Source organism: Rhinolophus sinicus, chromosome 14 (assembly GCF_057876585.1).
Source record: "Rhinolophus sinicus isolate RSI-liver-muscle chromosome 14, RSI-T2T, whole genome shotgun sequence".
NCBI lineage: Eukaryota > Metazoa > Chordata > Mammalia > Chiroptera > Rhinolophidae > Rhinolophus > Rhinolophus sinicus.
In genome coordinates, this window is record NC_142514.1 from 48,848,054 (window position 1) to 48,872,694 (window position 24,641).

Sequence of the window (24,641 nt, forward strand, 5' to 3'; positions counted from 1 at the left end):
TTTACCCAAGAGTATTCTTCTGAGATGGCAGAAAGGGAAAGATATTTCTATGACAAGTAGAAGATGTGACTGTTAGATATTTGAACAGTTCCCTAGAGCATTTTAACATCAGAATGTTTCCAGAAATATTGCTGTCCCTCTCGTTGGTTAACTTATTTAACTACAGAATCATCTTGTATCTGGTACTGGGGGGAAAAAACAAACAAACCTACAACCATACATTCTTGAGTGTCCTTGTGTCTGAATATCATCTCTATGTTCTGTGCATACAGCCTCTTGCACATTCATCTCTGGACTGGTCTGTGCTCCTGTTTACTGCTCTTACTCTCATCCTGCATTCGGGAATTTCACCTCCTTAGCAATACCCTTCTCTACATTCTAGGACTCTGTGCCAAACTCGCCCACCTGTTTCCATAACTGAATCCCATCTCTTCCCAGGGACCATTTCTTCTCCTGTGGCACTCTCCGTGGAAAGCTCTTCAATCCTGTGGGTCATATGTCATGGGACTAGGAGACAATGTTTGAATCCTCCCAACTCCCTATTGCCACTTCCAAGCTACCCCCCTACAACCCCGCAAATATGAAAAACCGCCACCTGATAATGTCACCTTCTACCACTCCTTATTGCTATCCACTACTGTCCTGCAGCACTTTCTCCTCTGTGTTAATCTATGGCCTTAGAGATGCTGGCAGCTGCTTTTCATCCTCTTCTCTACCTCACTTCCTAGCTTCATCCTGTGACATGGACTTGATATGGATGACCCATCCAATACACTGGCCCCAGGACCTCTCTGACTTCTTCAGCTCCCACAAACTTCCCTCCCTTCTACTCAGTAACCCCCACTTTTGGCCATATCTTGGAAATGATCCCCACTGGCAAGGGTCATTTTGGCCATTTCATAATTAACAATTTTTTACCCATCCTATACAAAGACAACATTAGGCAATGATTCTTTCATTCAGCAAATATTTATTGTATTGAGTACTATTGTATGCTAGCACTGCCCTAGGCACTCCCCAGTAATGACCAGAACAGAAAACATTTCCTGTTGCCATGGAGCTTACCTTCTAATGTAGAGAGTCAAACCTAAGAATATGAATCAGTAAAATATATAGCATGAAGATGGTTATAAGTTCTATAGGAAAAAATAAAATAGAAAAGTAGAATGGAGCATACTGGGGTTGCAATTTTAAATAGGGAACCTGAGATAATACGAGCAATGAATTATAATAAGATCTTAGTGTTTACTAGTGCAAAATACATCACATGTGTTATCTCATTGAATCTGCACAACTCACTAATGAAGAAATTAAGATTCAGATAATGGAAGTAACTTTTGTAGATCACTCAGCCAGGAAGAGGCCGAGTACAAACTTAAAGTCACGCCGCCTATGTGGAGATTAAGACGATGCTGTGTTCCACATACATGATCTCGTTCAGTCTTTGCAACAGCCTCTTGAGGCAGGTGGTGCTGGTGGTTTTCCCTAATCTCCTATCCTTGTACTTCTCCAATCCCTGATTATACCTTATCTTGAACCTCACTGGGACCTATATCCATCCCATTCTCATTCAGCCCTCTATGTAACCTCATGGAGGAAAAAAAGTATGGACTTTAATCATCTATACAATGGGAGTTACATTTTCCTCTTTGGAATTATGTTGTCTACTGTGTTTCCCCAAAAATAAGACCTAGCCGGACCATCAGCTTTAATGAGTCCTTTGGAGCCAAAATTAATATAAGACCCGGTATTATATTATATTATATTATATTATATTATATTATATTATATTATACCTGCTCTTATATTATATAAGACTGGGTCTTATATTATAGTAAAATAAGACTGGGTCTTATATTAATTTTTGCTCCAAAAGACTCATTAGAGTTGATGGTCCAGCTAGGTCTTACTTTCAGGGAAACATGGTATGCCCAAGAATTAACTCTTGGGCATTTTAAACTTCTGACCTCTTTCAGCAGCTTATTAAATATCCCTATTTAGTAAATGGTAAGACACAATCACAGTCATGAACCACTGAACTGTCCATATTACTATGCCAGGGCATAGTAATAACATCCTGTAAAAAGTAAACAGGTCCAATTCTTTACATGTAGCCAGAAAGATATTAATTAGTTCATTACCAGAGAGTCACTAGAGAATGGAAAATTGGAAGGTGTGACGAATTTTCGGGGAAGAAACTGTTTTACTAAATTCACAATATTTTTCAAGTGGAAAGTGTCCACTAATTGTACCGACCCCACTGTAGGCCCTTATCAATCAATCACACAGAAAGTTATTCAGTACGCACTCTGTAAATCACAGAGTTAAGTACAACCAGGTTTGGAAAAATATATAGAAATGTAGAAAGCAGTTATGATACAAGACTGTCTTTGCTAACATTAAAATCATACTTCCTAGTTATTCCTGATTTTTATATGTGAACTATATTATAAATATAAAATGTAAAATCCTTTTTATTAAAACAACTGAAGGTCACAGATAGTTTGTTTTTTGGGGGGTTTTTTTGTGTGTTTTTTTAATAGCCTAAACCCATTAAGAAGATTCAAGTGGAGTGGAACCTGAAAAGTATTCTACCAGGCAGACCTACTGAGGGTTTTAGAATTCACTTTGATTTTTCATAAGAAATGAGTTGCCTCGCTCTGAAATCTTTGGCATTGACCAACATGCTGATATTTCACTTGGTTTCCTGCTCTTTGAAGCAGTTGCCCTGTTTCAGTCATGTTTACTGGGTGACTGTCACGATGTGATAGAACAGAAAGCCAGTAAAAGAGAAACCCTTTTTCTCTATACTACTCAAAACACTTCTGACAATGAAATGTGTGGATTTCCCCCCTATATTAAACAATTCTGACACTATCTGAAGTTAGCACAGACCCCACAGATTAAGGGCTCAATCCCACAAGACTTCCCCCTCGCCCCATGTCTGACACTAATCACAAGTCCTAGGTTGTCACCTGTACTTCTGATTGACCAGCTCTGGGTTCCCACAACCCCCATCTTGGGTCTAATAATTTGCTAAAATGGCTCACAGAACTCAGGAAAGTCCTTTACTTTCTACTGCCTATTTATTATAAAGGCTACAACTCAGGAACAGCCAAATGAGATGCGTAGAGCAAGGTATGGGGGAAGGAACACGAGTTTCCATGCACTCTCTCGATATGCCACTTTTCCAATACCTTGATGCTCACCAACCTAGATGCTCTCCAAATCCCATTCTTTAGGGTTTCTGTAGAGGTCCATTACATAGGTATGATTGATTCAATCATTGACCTTTGGTGAATAAATCAACCTCCCCTTCTCAAAGGTCTGGGGATGGGACAGAAAGTTCCAGGGTTCTAATCACAAAGTTGGTTCCTCTGGGAACCAGCTCCCATCCTCCAAGAGTCACCTCATTAGTATAAAGTCAGGGATGGTTGAAAGAGGCTGATTATGAGTAACAAAAGACTCCCCTCTTACCTTTATCACGCAGGAAATTATAAGAGTTTTGGGAGCTCTCTGCCAGGAACTAAGGATAGAGACCAAATATATACTTCTTATTATCATAGTCAGCAAGGTGCTCCCTGTTTCTGGCCTCTATCTAGGCCAGATTGTGTGAATGGGCTGCTAGGGAGGGCATGACATAGAATTCATATCAGAATTCTATCTAATTAAATGTTTGTGGGAAAGCGTAAGAGTAGGTGGCAGCTTCTATCCTGAATCACCAAGCAAGGGGTAGGTACCTGGTTACTGAAAAGATCATTTTTATTTGGATTCAGCATATCCAGGTGCTAAAGCTAACACTAATACTTCTTATGCAATGTCACTGAAGAGCTCTTACCATCGGCCACATTCTGTGCTATTTACTCTATATCCACAAGCTCACGTAATCCACAAAGCAACTGTGTGAAGCGGGCTCTACTATCATTCACATTTTACAGATATGTAGAGGCTTTGAGAATTTAGGTTAATTTCACAAGATAACACAGATCATCAGTGGGTAAGTTAGTGTTACGTGATAGAACTGATGATGTCCCTAACCACTATAATATTCAAATCTGCCTGTGCCACTCAATAATCATATGATCTTGAGAATTTAATGTCTCTGAGTCTCTGTCTTATCATCTTTAAAGTGGAAGGTGTAATACCCATCTGACAGGATCATTAGGAAAATCAAATTAGATTTTCTTTTGTTTATTAACGTTCTACACAACATGAAAGGTTTTTTTGTTTTTGTCTTGTTTTTAGTAAGACTATGTTTTTCAGAGCAGACTATGTTTTTAGAGCATATAATTGAGGGGAAGGTACAGAGATTTCCCCTTTACCCCTGCCCCACACATGCATAACCTCTCCCATTATTAACATCCTCCACCAGAGGGGTGCATTTGTTACAACTGATGAGCCTACACTGACACATCATAATCACCCAAAGTTTGTAGTTGACATTAGGGTTCGCTCTTGGTGTTGTATATTCTATGGGTTTGGGCAAATGTATAATAACATGTATCCACCTTTAAAGTATCATATAGAGTATGATATGCTCTAAAAATCCTCTGTGCTCTGCCTTTTCACCCCTCCCCAACCTTCAACTCCTGGCAACAACTGATCTTTTTACTGGCTCCATAGTTTTGCCCTTTCCAGAATTCCATACAGTTGGAATTATATAATATGTAGCCTTTCAGATTGACTTCTTTCACCTAGTAATATGCATTTAAGAATACTCCATATCTTTTCATGACTTGATAGCGCTGAAAGGATTTTTTTATTCATACTTTGAGGTTGCATCCAAACTGAAAGAGGAGACTTGAGAGAAGGGACCAAGAAAGTGCTGTACCCAAGATGCATTTGTTTCTTATTTCTGGTATCTTTCCTGGCCTCTGAAGTCTCTGGTAGTTATTAAACCCAGGAGCTTCTTCTTATATCTCTATCAGACTCGCTGATGGTATATTTTCTTCCTTTATGGCCATAACAGTCCAAAATATATAATTGTGTCCAAATGTGTCCCTCACTCAAAAGAAAAAGAGCACAGTTCATCAACTTTAAAATACATAAATGTTGGACAGCTTTTGCTTTGCTCAAGATGGAAGCTTTTACTCCCCAGCAAAGGAGATGAAACCTGAGTTTGAGTCCCATTTGCCTGAGTGCAAAAGTCGAATATAAAACAGTCTTTCTCATCTGACTGGAGCTACCAAATGGAGAACTAACAAGAATAGCACAAAGCCTTAAGCTCTGAAAAACAGGGTTGTTTTGTGTAGACAATTTCAAAACCCGAAACATAAGCGAAATAGTTCCCTCAAGCCAGAAAAGGGAATGAGGGTCATTATGAATAGAATAGAAAAGTTAAAGAATATTCACTCATTTATTTCTTTATTCAGTGATTCACAAGCATTCCATGAGCTCCACTTAGCTATAAGCCCCTGTGTAGGAATTATGAATGTGGAATGGTATGGCTTCTGCCTTTTAGGAATTCACAAGAAATAGAAGAGATAGGCATTTCCTATCAAAGACCTGCTGTAGTAAAGGCCACGACAGAATTGTAAGCACCTGCTGGAAAACTATGAACAATGGATAGATTTTTCATTGGGAAGAATTTGGAGAACTTCTTGGAGGTATAGGGACTTGAGCTGAGTGACAGAGGCAAAGAGGATTTCAGACAGCTAAGAGTGTTCCAATTGGAATAAATAACTTGAACACAAAGGGTGAGTGGTATCTAGGCTGTATGCAGGGACGGTAAACACTGGGAGAGGCAAGGAATGTTTTAAGGATGATTTGGAAAAGGAAGTAGAGATTATATTCTAAAGGGCTTTAAATACAGAGAGAAGAAATTGGAATTACAATCCCTATGCACAGTGGAATTTTGAGAAGTTTTTGAGACAGGAAGTGGTATAATCATCTTTGGTTTTTAGGATTAGAGGCAGAGAGAAATTTGGGAATTTACTAAAGCAGTTTGAGAGAAGTAGTAAGGGGCTGGCAGTACCATTTTCATCTGGAGATTTGAATCACACTACTGAGAGGGAAACATTTGACATCTAATAAGGTGTGGTAAGGAGTGAAATCTTCCATCCTGAGACGCAGGGAGAAGGGTGCTGTTGTCAACCAGGGAAAGGGAGTCCCCAATAGTATTAGATTTGGTCAGGACAAATGAGTCACGGTTGAGACTTCTCAGCTTTGAGGTCCTGCATGCTATGCCGGTAGTATGTGTCTAGGAGTTAACAGACTGTGGAAATTTGGGAGTCATTTGCTTAGAGATAAGGGCTGCATCAATGCAGGTCAGGGTTTAACCTTGGGGCATGCCTGCATTCAGGAGCCAGACTGGAAAAAAAATGCATTATGACTTAGAACTTGCTCCATTGTATTTTTTTCTTTAAATAACCATATAAATATTAGTGCTTAATTTTGAATGCATGATATTCGATGGATATGTTTTTGTGGACTATATTAAGTATAATTTTAAAATAAATCACATGTATATAAACATAGAAACATTAGATATCCTTTGCTGCTCTGTTGTCTCTCAGTTGTTCATGCCTGGGGGAATGTTTAACTGGTTAACCCAGTTACGCTCTGAGTATGACTCTTAACCTAGGTACCAGATAGGAAAGTGGCAGACATCAAGCCTAGAAGAAAAGTACTAGCTTCTCTATAGCTACTACTGCAAATACCAATTAACATAGAGATAATGCCCTATCTCTTTTCCCTAAGCGCTGCCTGTCAAAGCCTTTCATCCTCTCAGGTGTGTGTCCTTCTTTCCTGTCTTGCAATCTTTTATTTCTTTCTCCTTTTTCTTCCTTCTGGCACATAAATATAAGCACGAAAAACTGAACGTAATGTAAGACTGAAGGGATTTTTAGTGTTTGTACATCAAATAAAAATGAAATGACTTGTATAAATCTTAAAAATAATTGAGGAATAAATTTTGTATTTCTTTGCTTTGGAATAGAAAGAAAATTGTGTTTTTTTATAGGACACTTCATTTTTCTTCTTTTCACGCAGTAGTAGCTCTTGAGAAAGACTGTAAAGTTACCTACCTACACCTGCAGTAAACTTCTAGACACATAAGTTATGTTCAAAAGAAGGAATTTGTTGTCCATTATGATATTATAGAGTTTGACTTGAAATATTCCTCATGGTAGCTTCAATATGCATATGCCTAGATATAGTCATAGTTAATATTCTTTAGAAGTCAAAACTATCTCTCTTTCTATATATATACATATATATACAAAATTAATTATGATGGATGCACAGTAAAATGATAAGGTTTTCCACATTTACCAATTCTCCAATAGGTAGGTATCTGATAGGAAAAACAGTGAACACATTCGTAGAATAAGGCCTTGATAATATTGCTATAAAGACAGATATTGTTATGACTGTATTCATTCAATCAGCAAGTATTTGTTGAGTGCCTACTATGTGCATGGTACTATGGAAGATATTGGGGTTACAGTAGTGAATAAGAGAGGCATGTTCCTGTCTTCATGGAGCATAGAAGCCAGATATTAAACAATTATTCACAATAATACTAAAGCAGGTTATAATTCAGGAGATGAGGTGCTTTGAAGGCATCCAACAGGGAAACCTAACTTGTCCTAGAAGTTAGGGATAGTTTCCAAAGAAAGAGATGGGAGTGACATTTAAACCTACAGAGTCTGCTTTGAAGAAATTTAAAATGTTGCTAAGTTAGAGATCTAATATAAATACTTACGTGTATGTAATGTGTAAATGTTAACCTAAAGGTATATTGGGTATTATTTTATATATTAGCAATAAAGAGTCACCAATTAATTTATATCAGTTTACTGTCAGTATACACACACGCACACATACATACTACATATAGATAGAAAGATATGGAATATATATATATATATACACACACATATATACACACACACACACATAGATATGAAAGAGGAAAAGTGTGTGTGTGTGTGTGTGTGTGTGCATTTTGGCTCCGGAATTAGCCTTTTGGGTCTGAATTGTAGCCCTAGCACGATGTGTGACATTAGGTAAATTATTTATTTAACCTCTCTAAGTCTTAGTTTCATCCTCTGGAAACTGGAATAGTGGCACCTATTTCACAAGATCATAGTCAAGGTTAAATAGTTAACTACTGAGATCCGAGCACGCAAGGAGCTCCATAACAATTATCTATTACCACTATAGTCCAACTTCACCCCCCCTTACTTGTAACATGGCTGTGTTTTATTTAAGTTGTTGCCTGCTTTGGAGAAGGTTGGGTTGTAGCATTCTAGTCTTTTTCCACATAAAACATCTGGCAACTTGATCTGCTGCTGTGAGTTGCTACATGGCCTCTCTGCTTGTCATCAGGGACACAGAGCCATCTTTTCTTGGCTGCTTGTGGAGCAGAATGATTTGGAAGCAGAATGCCTCCTCTCTGCCGTACACTCCCACCTCCAAGGGAGTCTATCATTAAAGCTGACTTGTTGAGACTAATGATCTGCCTGGTGATACTTTCCTTGGGGTGGGCTGTATTAAGGCTGATGGGAGATGTGGCAAAATCTTTTATTAAAGGATTTGTAAATCGTGGCATTTCAGCAGATTTGACAAGGAATTTCAAACTTCCTGAGAAAAGAATGGAGAAGCTGAGGATCACAGTAGTGGGGGGGGGGGGGGGGGGGAGGCTGCTTTACCTTTTGCGTGGTTGTGAGCCTTCCTCATGCAATAGCTTTTTATTATGTGCTTTCTAAGAAAAGCTGTCCACAGACAGAGGCTGTCCATTCCATTGCCCTGTTGACTCTGACTACCTCACACAGAGAGGAGAACCTCTGACTCTGTCAGAACCCTTCATAGGAGAACTGACATAATGGATAAAGAAGAAGTGATTCAAAGAGGTGATGTGAAGACTCAGGAGAATCTCCCATTCCTAAGCCCTTTTAATGTGTGTGGGATGGATATATATTAATCAATACCATATATACCCCTAACAGATTTTAATCAGTTACTTGTGAAAGGCCTCTGTAAACTATAAAGCACTATACAAATGTAATTATTTCCTAAAGTAATCATTATCATTAATAAATACTTAATATGTGGTAAGAATTTTATATTCATTGCTTCACGTATTAAATCAAAGATAGATTTGGGGTCATCAAGAGATGGCATTTAAGATAAGACATTAAGATAAGTCCTGGCCCTTAAGATTTTAACCCTTTTGTGTCTTCAACTATTTTGCAATATGCATGTGGTAATAATTTCTGTTAGAGCATGGATTTTTAGCAGACAGGTTTTCATGGACTTTTTCTTCTTCTGCGGGCACTGCTGTACTAAGTCACCAGGACATGAGTGTATATCGCTTGGGGCTTCATTTCCTGCTGGGACACATTCGCACAGACAGGGTGTGCTATTTATAATTGTGATTCCTGGTTTATATTCAGAATAATTAGAGCATGGCTTCCCTAAGATCTGATTTAGATGTTTGAAATAGCCTCTGAGAAAACATAAAAGGTTATTCTGGAGAAGTGTTGCAAGGAGCAAGGGCAATGCTAATTTTTCAAGGATGTTTTGGTGACTTTCACGAGTTGCAGACGCCATTGTAAAGGGGACGTGCAGGAAGAGGCAGAATGACTATTTAATGTTGATTACTCCTCTCCTTAGACTTTGCCTTTTTTTGGACTGTGCTCACAGCTCAAATCCCCATGAAACTGACAGCTCAAATAGCAGGTTTCAGGCAGTCAGACCACAACAGACAACGTTCTTCATGAATAGAGATTCATGAATCTCAGCCCCTCGGGTAATAACTTTCAGTAGTGTTGAATATTGCCGGCGTCCACTTTTTAACTGTAAGAACAGGAACCATTCAAGAAATAAATAAAGGAAAAATGTAGAAACCTCCATGTTATTAAGATCCCAAGATAGCTCCCAATTTCTATTTATAATATTCTGTGCCACGATATCAAAATATCATGCATGCTCATTATAGAAAATTTAGAAAAAGAGAAAAATTTAAAGACAATGAAATAACCTATTACCTAATAACCAGATAATCACTATTATCATTTTGGTGTATTTCATGTCTAAGATTTATCATGTGTATGTAACCGTGTGTGTGTGTGTGTGGTTTATATTTTCATACGGTATATAATTATGCATTCTTTTATGATACTGTCCCCCATGCCATTAAAACATATTTAAAAATAGCTCATAGTTTGCTGTCTTCTGATCATGAAATTGATTTAAGCATATTACTTTTAAAAATTCAAACAATATGGGAAAATAGAGATTAAAGGGTAAATACAGAGAAAACAGGAAATCCTGCCACGTGCGACAACATGGATGGATCTTGAGGGCATCATACAAAGTGAAATTAGCCAGAGAGAGAAAGACAAATATTGCATAAGTGATATAAGTGATATGGAGCATCTATAAAAGTAAAACAAAACATACGAGTCTACCTCATAGAAACAGAGAGTAGAAAAGTGGTTGCTAGGGGCTAAAGGGTGGGGGGAATAGGGAGAGTTGGTAAAGGGTACAGACTTTCAGCTATAAGATGGATAAGGTCTGAGGATCTAATGTATAATGTGGTGACCATAGTTATTGTACAATTGAAATTTGCTAAGAGAGCAGAACTTTAATGTTCTCACAAAAACAATGGAAAATTAAAATAAGTGAGGTGACAGATGTGTTAACTAAATGGGAGGAATCCTTTCCCAATGTATATGTATATCAAATCATCACAATGAAAAAGAGAGTAAATATAAGCCTGAAATCACACTGTTGAGAGATTAGTTGAGATAACATTTTTAACATTTGGTGAAAAATCTTGAAGAAAATTCTCTCTTTATACGTGTATATCTATACACACACACACACACACACACACACACACACACACACACACACTACATTTATTTGATTCCAAGAAGTCACGCACTGAAATATGCCCCTTTGGCTTAATAACAACTTTTCAGGTGCAAAATAAACTACATTAAATATAGAAAAGCATTTCTTTTCTGACCAACAATAACAGACAAAAACACATGCCACTATCTTCAGTATAACTATCAGAAATGGAGTCTAAACCTATTTCATATTCAGAAATATAGAACTAAATCACTTCTGGCCATCAGCAGTTTTCTTTAGTATCACAGTGACTTGATGCTTTTTATTCCACATATTCATAATCTTGACCTCTTTATTCTTTTTGACATTGATAGTTTAATCTTGAAAGTCAGTTAGAAGTTTTTGACAGACAGAGTTTTAGCACCTGAGTTATATATTCTTTCATGATGCATAATTCAGTCATAACCTACTTATCTCATCTTTCAAAATTTTGTGGTTTAGGTTTCAGAGAATGTGGCAGTTTCTCCTGCCTGAGGTTGCACAGCCTGGCATGTGACAGTTTATCTTCTGTGTAAAAATAACTTCTCACTTTATTACTGCATCAGATGGAATCTTTTAAAAAACATTTTAAGAAATAAGTGTCCTCCAAATATAAGTTAAAATTCAATCAGATGAGAGGCTATCAATTCAAGTAACTAAACTCAACTGAGGAGACCATGAGATGAGCTGATAACTGTACTAGTGGTTACATTCCCACAAGTACAAAGACAACAGTGGAACCTGCTCTGTTAGCAGCTGCCAGGTTTCTTTTGACATTGGTTACAAGATGCATCTCAATTTCAGAAATGTTCAAATGTTTTCAAAAGTATGTTTCTTATAATCAAGGAAATAGGTTATGTACAATTTTCTGCAAATAGCATATATAGTCTGTTCTGTAACAGTCAGTAGTAGTCATTTAAATTTAGTATATGCTGTGTGTGTGCATATATACATTGCATTTATATAACCATGTTAATGTTTCCATAGTGTTATATTATATGCGTATACCTATCTTTTATTAAAGGATATTTAGATTTGTACCCTTTTTTGCTATTAGGTAAAATGGTGCAATGAGCAACCTCATGTACTTGTCTGAATTTATCCTAAAAATAGAATTGCTATGCCAAAGAGAATGCACATTTTGAATATTACTACATATTACCAAATGTCTCTCCCAAAAGTTCATACCAACAATATGATTTACAATTTTTCCATGCTCTTATGAACACTGAGTTATGTTAATTGTTTTTACCTTTTCCAATCTAATAGGGAAAATGTGATATGCAATTGTTTTTAGCTCCGTTTTAAATTACTGAGAACTTATAAATATCTACATAACATTTCCTTCTGTCATGAATCATGATTTCTTTCCACTTCAATTATTAGGTATTTAAATTGCTCCAAGTTGTCCCACATACAATGAATGTCTTTTCACATAATTTTTTGGCCTTAAGATATTTTCTTAGAATAGACTCTTAAAATTGAAATTATGAGCTAAAATTATGAAACTTTTAAAGGTTCAAGGTACACAGTGGCCAGCAGTTTTCTAAAAAGATTACATCAATTTTTACTTCCACCAGCATTATATTACAGTGTCTATTTTATTATATGCTCACAAGCATGAAGTACTGGTGTTTTTTTTCAGATCTTTTCTAATCTGAAAAGTTAAAAAATCCAGTCTCTCTTCCTGTTGCATTTCTTGGATTACTAGTGAGGCTGAACTTGTTTTCATACATTTTTAGTCATTTATGGTTCTTCAGTGGATATTTTATTCCTTTTTAAAAGTCTTTATTTCTCCCACTTGGACTTGAGAAAGACTCTAACCAGCTAGTAACATGCTAGTGTTGTCAACTCCAAGGCTATCTATATCTTCAAGTAGCAGGCACTTCTCTGAAAACATACACCAGACTTTTCACAGAAAAGCATACTCCACCTGCCCACCTTGCTTGGATTCTTTTTTGGAACCTCAATTCTCCCCATTCCTTAAACAGACTCCTTGTTCCTTCTCTTAGTGCTCTTGGACCCATGCCACTGTCCCCTACCGTTGTATTCTGCCCTTACGCCTGTTTCGTTTTAAACCTCACCCAGTCTCTCTCTAGCTTCTCTGACTATATCGAATCCTCTGGCCATATTCTCCTCTCTCCTGCCTCAGCTCAGGGTCTGCCCATGTGGCTCATGGGAGAAGACCTGTCCTGGCTGGAGCAAGCTCTCGAGCTTCCCTTCCCTTTCCAGTACTCTGTTCCTTTGGATGGGCCGTACTAGATATTTTCCCAAGTATCATGATTAGATCACCTGTAATTATGGAACCACAGATAGTACTCACTCAGTGTAAGTTTGAAGAAAGAAAAACTATTATCCTTCAGCAAAAGCAGTGCCTTAAAATTTTTTTCTAAGAGTTGTGTGAGGTGTGTGACGTCATTCACAACCATGGCCCTTTAAAACTATAAACCAGTGCTTCTCAAACTTTTTTTCTTTTATCCATCCTCTGTTACCCAGGAAGCCTTTTTTAGACCTACATGTTCCTATAATTGCTCCCCAGAATTTTAATATCACAGATGTACTATACATCTGGTTATGTACTATATGTATGTATCGGTGTTCTTTATATGTAAACAAGTAAGATTTCTTTCACCTTCCCCCAAGAACCAATTCTCAACTCCTTTGAAGGTGACACTGTCCACTGACTGCATCCAGGTGTACGTTGGAGCAAAGCTTGCTAACATGAATGGGCAAACATTGATAATACAGGGCAAGGCTTGAGAATACAATTGAAGATAGATGGTTTTCAGCCCTTCTACTTACTGCAGAGCAAGTTTCCTTGAGCAAATTATTTAATTACACTAAACTTCAATTTCCTCACTGGTAAAATGTACATAATATTGGTTTGTACCTCGAAGACATGTCTTGAGAGTAGAAGACGTAATGCATATAAAGTATTCAGTACAGGGGCCACCACATATAAGTGTTCTACATAAATCTTGATACCGTTATTCATATTCTTTGTGGCTCCATGTTCTATCTGGCCCCGCTTCAAATGCTTGATGAAAAATGCTCAGTGCTGTCTATATGAAATTGTCTAGGACTTGGTCATGTGAGTCCTCGCACCAACGACATTTCATTATGGCTTTTTCTCCTCCCTTATGTTCATTTTTAATAATAGTCCTTGTGTTGAATATGTTTGATGTGACTTTTTGATCAAAGCAAAGTATAATTTTCCCATTTTCTGAGTCAAACATTATTTTCGGATGTTAATTGGTGCATTAATTTTGGATAATGGTTTCGAAACTATAGGCAAAGACCCAGTTTGAAGAAAATTCTTTGTAAACCACAATAAAAATCTCAGCTGATCATGTTTCTGGACAGAGTGGAATTTGAAAAGCAAGAAATATATGCCCATGAAATACATATATATATATATATATATATATATATATATATATATATATATATATATATAGAGAGAGAGAGAGAGAGAGAGAGAGAGAGAGAACAGGAAAGCAGGGACTTATGAAGAGGAAGACCAAAAATAACTCTAATCCTATTTACATACTCAAAAATTCAGTATCCTTAATTTTACTTTATGATAATTGACTTTCTTAAGTGTTCCACCCTCCTTTCCATGAAGGCCAATGTCTTGCTCACTGAAAAGCATGTAACAAGTCTACCTCACCCAGTGCCACAGTGGGTCGAGGTGGGACCTAAGCTGCTCCTTGTGGAAAGAGCAGAGTTAAGTGGACCTACATTTGAATCCAGACTTCAGCACTTACTATCGGTGAGGATGTGCGCAAATGACTATCTTTCAGACTTCGTTTCTTGATCTGTACTTGTCAGTTGAGGATTTAGCAGAAATAAAATATTAATAAATGAAGAAGAAGGAAAAAAAGAAAGCTTACATCATGGCCACCTCAAAGAAAATCAAGAAATTGAGAGGCCCTTAGGAAAATTTGTAAAACTCTCAATTAGTTCTGCAACAATGGCTTGCCTTATGATCATGAATCAAAGCCAAATCTGAGCCTAGATTGGTGTGTAGAGCTACCGTAGAATTCTATCAGAAAAATATGCCCTTCCTCAAAATGTCAACACAAGTCATTTTTGTTCATTCTAAAACCCCATTAATTATTTGATTGCGTGTTAATAAAATATTATTTTTCACTAATGTAGTTAATAAGAATTTAGAGTCCCAAATCAAGCCTTTTATCACTACATACTATGAAATTTTAGGAACCATTTAAACACATTTATTTTTAGGTGACTTTTTCCCCAATATTGACTATTCTCTGATAACAAGAATATCCCATATATCATCATATTTAATCCTCACAATATCTGTAGAAAGTACTATCTTCATTTTACAAAATGATGAATCTGAACTTCAGAGAGATTAAGTAATTTGCCCAAGGTCACACAGTAAGTGATAAAGTCAGGATTCAAATTTAATTCAATCTGACTTATTTGTCTTTATCACTGCATTATACAGAATGTACTCTATAAATTATCATTGAATATATATATTTTTTTACTAATTCCAACTAATATGATCTGCTTCTTTTAGAAAAAGCTAACCCAAATTCCACTCTCTGCTGCTTCATACAGCTTCTGTAATTTCTGCTCTCTTCTTTTGTGCATGCTGAGACTTTCTGTTGCTTCCATCTGCTTGTTTCATCTCCTGCACTCTCGTTCCTGGAGGCGCAGGTCATTTTCCACCTTGATTAGATGCTTCAATTCTATGCAAACCAGCAATGGTGAGAGATGGGACATCTCTGTTGAACGCAGGATGCAAACATTCGTTCATTTGTAAACTTTCTTGTACTTTTACTCAATTTCTGTACCTGAGTATTTTGCTTCCTTTTTACATTGTTTTGGTATCTTTCCCTTTGTCTTTTAAAATCTCACTCTCCCTTCCCCTTTTTCCTTTAACCTTTTATGTACACAGTCTATACTTCATACCCATATTCATGTTTCAATTAACTACTCAGGAAATACTTTCACAAATTAAGGACCTTATCTTTTAAAGATGTCATACTAAAAATTTTTTTAACCTTAAGGGGTGTGTGTATGTGTGTGTGTGTGTGTCCCCTTGATTGGTAATAAGAGTAAAACCGCCTTTCAGAAAACATCATCATGCCCTGGTGACCTCGGTGTGCCTTTTTTCATTTCTCAGAACTCCCTAAGTGTGTGTGCCAATGGCTTTTCAGGACTCTGGAATTACTATTTTGTCATAACTCCACAAGCTGATGGCAGCAACTTGTCCTGGGCTACGTACCACAAATGTGTCATCAGATGCCTAACATAATTTTGTTCTGACTTCTATGCTCCTAGAGCAGAGTAGGGAAGCGTGTGGGATGCAGATCAGGCAGTCCTATTCAGAATTTGCATCCCAGTTCTGTTCTTACTGCTTACTAACTGGGTGACTATGGGCAAGGCTACTAATGACTCGCAACCGCAGTTTGCGCATCTGTAAAACAGGGGTAATAATGGTAGTTTCCTGATAGAGGTATTATCTGGATTAAGAGTTAATATAAGTAAAGCCCCTTGAATAGTTCTTGGTATACAGTAAGAACTGCAGGAGTCTTCGTTGTTGCTACCACTGCTTTTGTTAGAGTCAGGAGACCTAAGATTGAATTTCAGCTTTACCACCTATTAGCAAAGTGACCTTGAGCTAATGAAATAGAGATAATTATAGTGAACCTCTGTATTCTTTCAATGTATACAGAACATGAAGCCATATTAGTGTTTGATATTTTATTTTATTGGACATACATAATAAATACTGTGTCTACCTTGAATTCTGTAAAAATGATCATTAATAGTAATACAAAAATTATAATCTTAAACTATTTTCTAACTTTATGTAGTGCTTTGTCTTTCATTTGTATCTAATATTATGGCTCCCTCCCATACTATAAGCTCTGCGAAGGGAGGGGCATGTCTTTATGCTTTTCTGTGTATCCTTCAGCATCTAGTACAATATCTATTGCAAAAACTCACGTTCGAATAAATCAAGACAAACATGCACTTAACCAACTTTTATCTCCTCTTAGTCTAAGAGTTACATCAAGCAACTTAAGCAGATATAATTGCCACCTAGGTAATGCAAAAAATGAAGCATGCATACACAGAATTCACTGTTCTTATGAGAACAGAGCTTTAGTGATGGAAGGAACCTGAAGATTCTGGTCTATCTTCATGCTCAACGAAGAATACCATTTGGGGTATCATTTCCCTTCAATTTTTTGCTGAAATAACTACTCAGCTTCAAAGAACCAACTCTAATTCAACAACCTGAGTAAAGCTCACCCTGACAAAATAGCAGCAACACACACAAACAATACTAATATGTTTTTCGAGTACGATGCCATGCTTAGGACTTCATAAGTATTATTCCATTTGATGTTTACCACAAGCCTTTAACGTAGATATTATTATTATCTATTCTATTTTAAAGATAAGGAAACTAAGTCGCGGAGATTAAATAACTTGCCCCTGTTCATGCAGATTAAGTGGAGGAGGCAAGACTCACCTTCAAGTCTGTATGACTCTAGAGCCCAGGCTTCCTTTTGTTGAATCATGGAACAGTACCCCTGTACTGCTTATTTGGCCATTAGTCTTGCAACGAAATGATCTCATAGTTCCTTCACTTTATTATCTTCAGTGCTTGTTTGCATATGTTATTGTTACTAAGTTTTCCATGTGTTCATGTCTTATTTCCTGAGAGGTTACATATTTATGTCTCCACAGCTTATTTTCCTATTAGAAAGTTGTTCCCACTGTTTAAAAATTTGTAAATACCTTAAACAACTTGAAATCATAGAATTCTAGCACAGAGGTATCATGTGTTCTATCGCCTTCATTTTATAGTTAAGAAAACCTAAAGTGAATTGACTTGCCCAAGGTCACAAAGCTATGAACTTGCAGGTCCACGAGCATGAACTCTGGTCCCGTGCGTCAATGTCTGGTAATATTACTTCAGATATTTGGAAATAGTTTCCAGGACACTCTTAGTCCTCGTAGGCTATGAGGTTTGAGTTTTTCACCATTTTAGACACTCTTCTGGTTTTAACCAGTTTTCCAATAATCGCGTTAACAAAGATTCTCTAAGGTACTGCAGGAGAACAGAAATGTTCATTTATTACTGATGGCATTTTCACTGAGTATAATCTTTATGTAAAATAATCTGGCATTCTTAGCAGTCAGAAATTTATATGCCTTATGGTTTGGTTACCCACTTTGTAATAATAAAACTATATCTTAAATAAATAATTAGAAAGGAAAAGAAATTATACAAAGATGGATTTAAAATAGTTACTATCTAGAAATGGCTGTACATTTGGAGAATGTTTGTAGAATAATATATACTTATCAAAATGATATGTCAACCAGATAAAAATAAAGAAAATTATGTAATAAATGAAAAAATAAAATAAACATGACATATTAATTGCACTGTATAGGAATAAGAAATAAGAATTATAAATTGTGGCTCCTTTAAGGTAAAAAAAGTTCTTGTTAAAGTTTTGATATTATTGATTAAAACTACTTTCCTTTCCTGATATTATTGATTAAAACTACTAAAAGGACCATAGCGCCCAGAGGTGAACATAGCTAGAGTATAGGGTCATTGGAGGGAGTGGGAAGAGATGTGTCATAAAGGATAGATGTCTTAGTCCATTCTGGCTGCTATAAAAAATACCACAAACTGGGTGGCTTATAAGCAACACAACTGTATTTCTCACAGTTCTGGAGGTTATAGATTCAAGGTCAGGATGCCAGCACGGTCGCATTCTGGCGAAAGCCCTCTTCCAGGTTGCAGCCTGCCAAAGTCTAGATGTGTCCTCACATCGTGGAAGGGACAAGCTAGTTCTCTGGGGCTTCTTTTGTAAGGACACTAATCCCATTCATGAGTGCTCTTGCTTCGTGAGCTAATCACCTCCCAAAGACCCCACTGCCTAATACCATCACCCTGGGCATTAGGTTTTCAACATAGGAATTTCGGAGGTATGTAAACATTCAAGCTATAACAATGCAGATGGTCTTATACATCATTACACTGAGGAGTTTGGTCTTTAGCTTGTGCATAAGTGTTTTGATTGCCATCTGATGAGCTTTAAAACAAAGCACACCAACAAGAAGCAGTAAAACCATCATTTCTAGTGATCTATTACTCATCCACTGATGTAGCCCAATCAGCAAAATATTTGGACCCCAACAATAGAACTTTGAGTATCAACTAAACCCCAAAATATTTTTTCACCTGTTCTTCCACCAAACTGGTTTTCCCCACACCACAGTTGTATGATAACATTTTAATCTTGATACATAACAATTTCACATTTGTTTTTGCTGATTTTTCTTGTCAATTCCAACCCAGAGTGCTAAAATTTTGAGATAATTTTGAGCACTTTCAATGAGTCCGTCATTATTTAAGGTAACTTCTGTAGTATCTTAAATTGTGATAATAATCATAAAAAGTAGCTAACCATTGGTAAGTGCTTACTATGAACCAAGCACTGGGCTAAATACTTTACCTCATTTTGTCCTCAGAACAGGCCTACAAAGTGGGCGTTATTACACCATCCCTGCCTAAGATCATATAGATTAAAAGGGTCAGAAACAGGACTCAGTCCCGGGTATTTCTGATGCCAAATACATGCTCCCAGCCATTACAATGTACCATTTCTGAGAATCTTTTCCAGTCTTATCCAAGGCACGGAAGGACCCAGACTAAGATCTCTGAGATGGTATGTTAGAGACTTCCTTCCCCGTGCATGTTAAACCTCTGATTCATGTTCATTGGATGTTGTGACTTATCTAATTGTCAATTCACTTGATAAGACTATTGCCTACCCAATTTCACTATTTTATCCACAAGACTCTCGTGGATGACTATTAAATGCTTTGCAGAACTGAAAAATATTGCACCTGACATTCCCTTTATCTACTAACATCTGCATTTCTTACCAATTTTATCTTTTTCTTTCTAAGAGGTCTTCTCACCTACATTATTGTCTCCCTCACTAAATTATACACTACACTATAGCTAGAGTGATCTACGCATAAACGCAAGTCACATTATAATTGCCCTATTTAGAATACATCCAAGTCCTCTCATCTTACACAGAGTGTTCTTAACTTCAGTTCCAGCACCCCCAAGGACTTCAAGAAATTTATAATTGTGTTTCAATATGTATATGCACTCTGCTCTGAAAAGCATCCATAGTTTTGTATTAGATGATCAAAACGCAATTATGATTTTAGTGCTTATAAATTACTTATAAAATAAAGACAAATTTTCCTAAAGACCTATACAAACGTTTTCATGACCTAATTCCTACCCCTGCAGCTTCATCTCCTTTCATGTCTTACCTTTCAATACCCACCTCATCATCACACACACACACACACACACACACACAATGCCAGCCATGCTTCCTGTGGTTTCTCCAAACACCTTGTGCTCGCCCCGCTCCACGCCTGTGTACATGCCGGGCCATTTCCCTTCTCCCCATCCTGAGGTCCTATTCATCGTCAAACCTCAGCTACCATATCACCTTCTCCATGAAACCTTCCCTGACCTATCTAAGCAGCATGAAGTGCTTCCCTAAAGCTTTGTCCGTACCATTCTTAAAACATGTATCAAATTGTCTAATTATTTGATTACAGATCTAGCTATTCCTTCACAACTCAAGTTCCAGTCATATGGTGACTAGATATGATCTTGATATAATGGTGAGAGGCCAGACCTCTCACCCAGTTTTAACTAACAGTTAGGGAACCTGTTCTACTTCAGGAGAGTGGCCTAGCAGGTGTTCAAGAAATATGCGAACTAATGAGTGAACAAATAAAGAGAGCAACACTGTTATGAAATAATGGCCTTTGTTTAGTGTGCCTTTATTTATAAATATGCATAAACTTTACCTTTTTAAGATACAAAAATGGATAATTCAACATGTATTTAAGAAAGGTCAATGTAATTCTGGCTCTGTTTTAATGACTATGGAGGTCCCATAAAAGAATTTCATGTCATAGTTTCTTCTTTCTAAATGTTGAGAGTCTTCTGGGCAGCAAAGTCTTAGGCGTGCTCCATCTTAAGACTCATTGTTGGTACTTTAATTATTTACTTGCCCTCCCATGGTGCTGTAATTCACTATTATGGCAGCAAAATAATATAGTCCTCAGAGGCTAAACTTTGAACTGATACACACCTGAGTACCAATCTTAAATATTCTGTGTACCAGCTGTGCAAGATTGAGCAAGTTGTATAAACTCTGGGCCTTGGATCTATCATCTACAACATGAAGATAAGGCTTACTTCATGTTTACATAGCTAACATGCAACACGTGTAGTGAGTATGCAGAAGTAAGAGTGATGCAGGTAATGCTGGTAGTGAAAGCTGATGATGTTGATGCTGACGATATTAGCATGTTGAACTGTACCTCCATGAGGACAAGGATTATGTTTAATTTACCTTTGAATCCCCAGCACCTACCACAGCACATGTTACGTAGCAGATGGTAAGCAGATGCTTGTTAATGATCAGTTACCAAGTACTAGATGTTGAATGCCAGGAAAGACAAAGAAGAGACTAGCGCGAACTAGAATTACCAAGAAAAACTTTACGGAGGACAGAGATAGACAAAGGGTAGATTTATTTTTTCATAGCCAGAGAAGAGGACAGAAGGTACTGAAGGTAAAAGAAAAGAAACATGACATGTGATCTGTGGTGGGGTAGGAAAGAGCAAGTGTTTTTGTTTGATAGTAACAGAAGCAGTGAGCATGGGACATAATCAAGTACTTTGTGATGAATCTTTGAAACTTTAAAGCTTTACTGTTCAGTACCAGGCTCAGGAATGAATAACAAAGACAGCAATCCTAAATCTTGCTTTTTTTGGAAACCTCAAGTTATATAAAAACCATACAAGAAAATGTTTCATTTAAACAAACCGTAGTATATCATAGGAAAAACTTGAAGTTTATAGGGTGGCAAATCTAGGTTTGAATTTTATCTTTGCCACTTAACTAACTGTATTGTCTTGGACAAGTCACTTACCTCTTTGAGCTTCAGTTTTCTCTCCTGTAAAATGGGAATACTAATGCTTATCCCACAGAGCTGACGTGGGGTTGAATGAGATCATTCTTGTAAGGTATCCAGTGAAGCAGCAGGTGTTCAATAAGATGAGAACTGCTGCTGTTTTTAATAGCGTGCTGTGATGCATTTATGTGTTTCTGCCAAGTTGAGGTGTACGTTTTGGTTGTGTATTTTTTGGACATGTAAGCTTGAGCCTACTCAATCTGAGTGTAATTGGGAAATTATCCAGAATTGTTGAAATGGAAATAATCCAGGAAAGGACAATGTGTGACATAGTACCCCATGGCTGTTTGTCTCTTTAAAATGAAGAAACGATAAACATTTTATGGACAATTGTATAGGGTGGATGCTCAAATAGGAAGCTGATGATTTTCTTTATTAAACTACCTGCTATACAAACTGTCATGCAAATACTGCCTTATGCTTTATACAAAATCATGAAAACCCCTGTGACTTTATTCTTCTGCTTGGATTTTTTTTTTCTGTGGTAAAATACATAGTTGAATTAATTTCAGTTGTGTTTGTCTGTAAACCAGCCAAATATTTCTTTTTAAATACTTGAGCTCTATGTTGAATATACAGTTATTGTTCTGAGCATATTTTTATTTTCAGTAATAGATTTCATTCTTTAATCCTTTAGTATAATTCCACATATGCTAAAATGTCTTTTATGCCCATAATAAATGAAAGTTCTCCATTTCGTGCAGGTTCTTCCCGGGGACCCAGCCCCCTAACCATGGGAGCCCAGGACACCCTCCCTGTTGCAGCAGCATTTACAGAAACGGTCAATGCCTACTTCAAAGGAGCAGATCCAAGCAAGTAAGCCTGGGGGTTGGTCCACTGTATTCTCCAAGCTCTATCTTATTCAGTGGAGGACACCCTAAATATAATTATTTCATTCTGTACCCTAAAACCAAAAAAAGTCCAGCTAACAATAACAAGTGTCATTCCTAGAATGGAGGAGAAGTTTTAATTAGGAGTACTAATTCACTGCTTTTTTAAAAAACTGTACCAAAATATCCAATAATCTGGGTAGTATCTTACTACCCAGAATCTCTGGTTCAGTTTTGGTTGCAAGTGACAGAAAACCCTGACTCAACTATGTCAACAGTGAGAAAATGTATTATCTCACAAAAGTAAATGTCCAAATCATGTCTTTTACTGTCTTCGTCTTTCCTGAATGGGAATCACCTACATATAAACTGAAACAATGAGCATTGGAATAAGAATGTGGGGAAAATAATCTTCCCATAACACTCAGATTAGTAAAAGGACAAGTTATATGTCATCCTCACTAAGGGAGAACTGGCCCCCCCAAAAAAAAAAATTATAATCACAACAAATTAAACATTCTAGGTAAAAAAATGTGCTACTCTCTATTTACAAGAACTTGATTTCACTTATATCAGTACAAACTGACAATGGACTTGACATGAATGTATATGTAATATGATTAAACATTTTGCCTCTCTATGTGGAGTTCCATGGAAAGGATTCAAGAAACGGATTCCCTGAAATTATATTGTATATCTTTTGTGTGTGTGTGTGTGTGTGTGTGTGTGTGTGTGTGTGCGCGCGCGCGCGCATATGTGCACTTATCCATAGAAAGGGTCTACAATATTCATCAGTTTCACAAAAGGGTTCATCACACACACACACACACACACACACACACACACACACACGTTAAAAGTGATTTTTGGTCTACACTAAAAACTGAATACCTAAGTCAAACTGGGTTTCATGTATATAAGTTCACGTCTGAGTTTGATGGGTAAACAATAAAAGATAAACCTAGGTGAGAAAAGAATTGCTCTTTGTTTTTTACTTGCAAGGCATAGGGCTTAGAAAACCATAGTATCTATAGAAATAATAATGAGAGAAAAAATGTGCATATAGAACACTAGGCTATTTTATAAAAGTTTTTGAAATAGTGACAAGTGTAATTAGAACTTAAATTCCCACATATATTTTAAGTGGGAATCTGTATGACTAATCATGAATTCTCTTTACACTTCAGAAACACTAGTTTTTAAAAGTCTAAAGCTAACAATATTTTGCTGGGAAACTGATATAATTAGTAACTCCACCTTTAAGTGTCCTACCCAGCCCCTGGGATCTATCAGCCATCCTAAGTGTCATGTCCTTTTAAATGTCTATGTTTTATTCTAAGCCCGGAGATTTGTAGAGAAACAAACACTGTGGACTGTGGTGTCTTAGTCCACTTGGGCTGCTGTAATAGAATACCATAGACTGAGTAGCTTGTTTCTCAGAGTTCTGGAGGTTAGGAAGCCCAGGGAGCTGGTAGATTCAGTGTCTGATGACAGCTGGCTTCCTGTTTCATAGACAGCCTTTTACCATGTAACTTCACATGGTAGGTGGAGCTAGGGAGCTGCGTGGGGTCTCTTTATAAGGGCACTAATCTCATTTTTGAGGGCTCCACCCTCATGATCTAATCACCTCCCAAAGGCCCCACCTCCAAATACCATCACATTGGGGATTAGGTTTCAATCTATAGCACTCAGGTTTATCCCATGTCCTTTATCTTTCATCTTCAGGACAGGAAGTGCATTTGCCACATCCACATGTCAATAGACATCAAAAGCTACCTAGTACAGAGGTATGAGTTTGAACTGTTAGAGCAAATAACCACCATGAGCTTAGGTTGTACATATACTACGTGGTATAAACCATAATGCTATAAACTGAATA

At 37.1% G+C, this 24,641-nt stretch overlaps 1 protein-coding gene across 28 annotated transcripts in view; it reads left to right on the forward strand.

Annotated features, from left to right (window-relative positions):
• Positions 1–24,641, forward strand: part of SGIP1 (SH3GL interacting endocytic adaptor 1) — a 194,844-nt gene that overhangs the window by 148,344 nt on the left and 21,859 nt on the right. For all 28 annotated transcript variants that reach the window (XM_019731952.3, XM_074334889.2, XM_074334896.2 and 25 more), the window contains one exon: positions 22,637–22,748. In XM_019731952.3, coding sequence (XP_019587511.2) covers positions 22,637–22,748 — 112 coding nt within the window. The remainder of the gene's footprint in view (positions 1–22,636; positions 22,749–24,641) is intronic.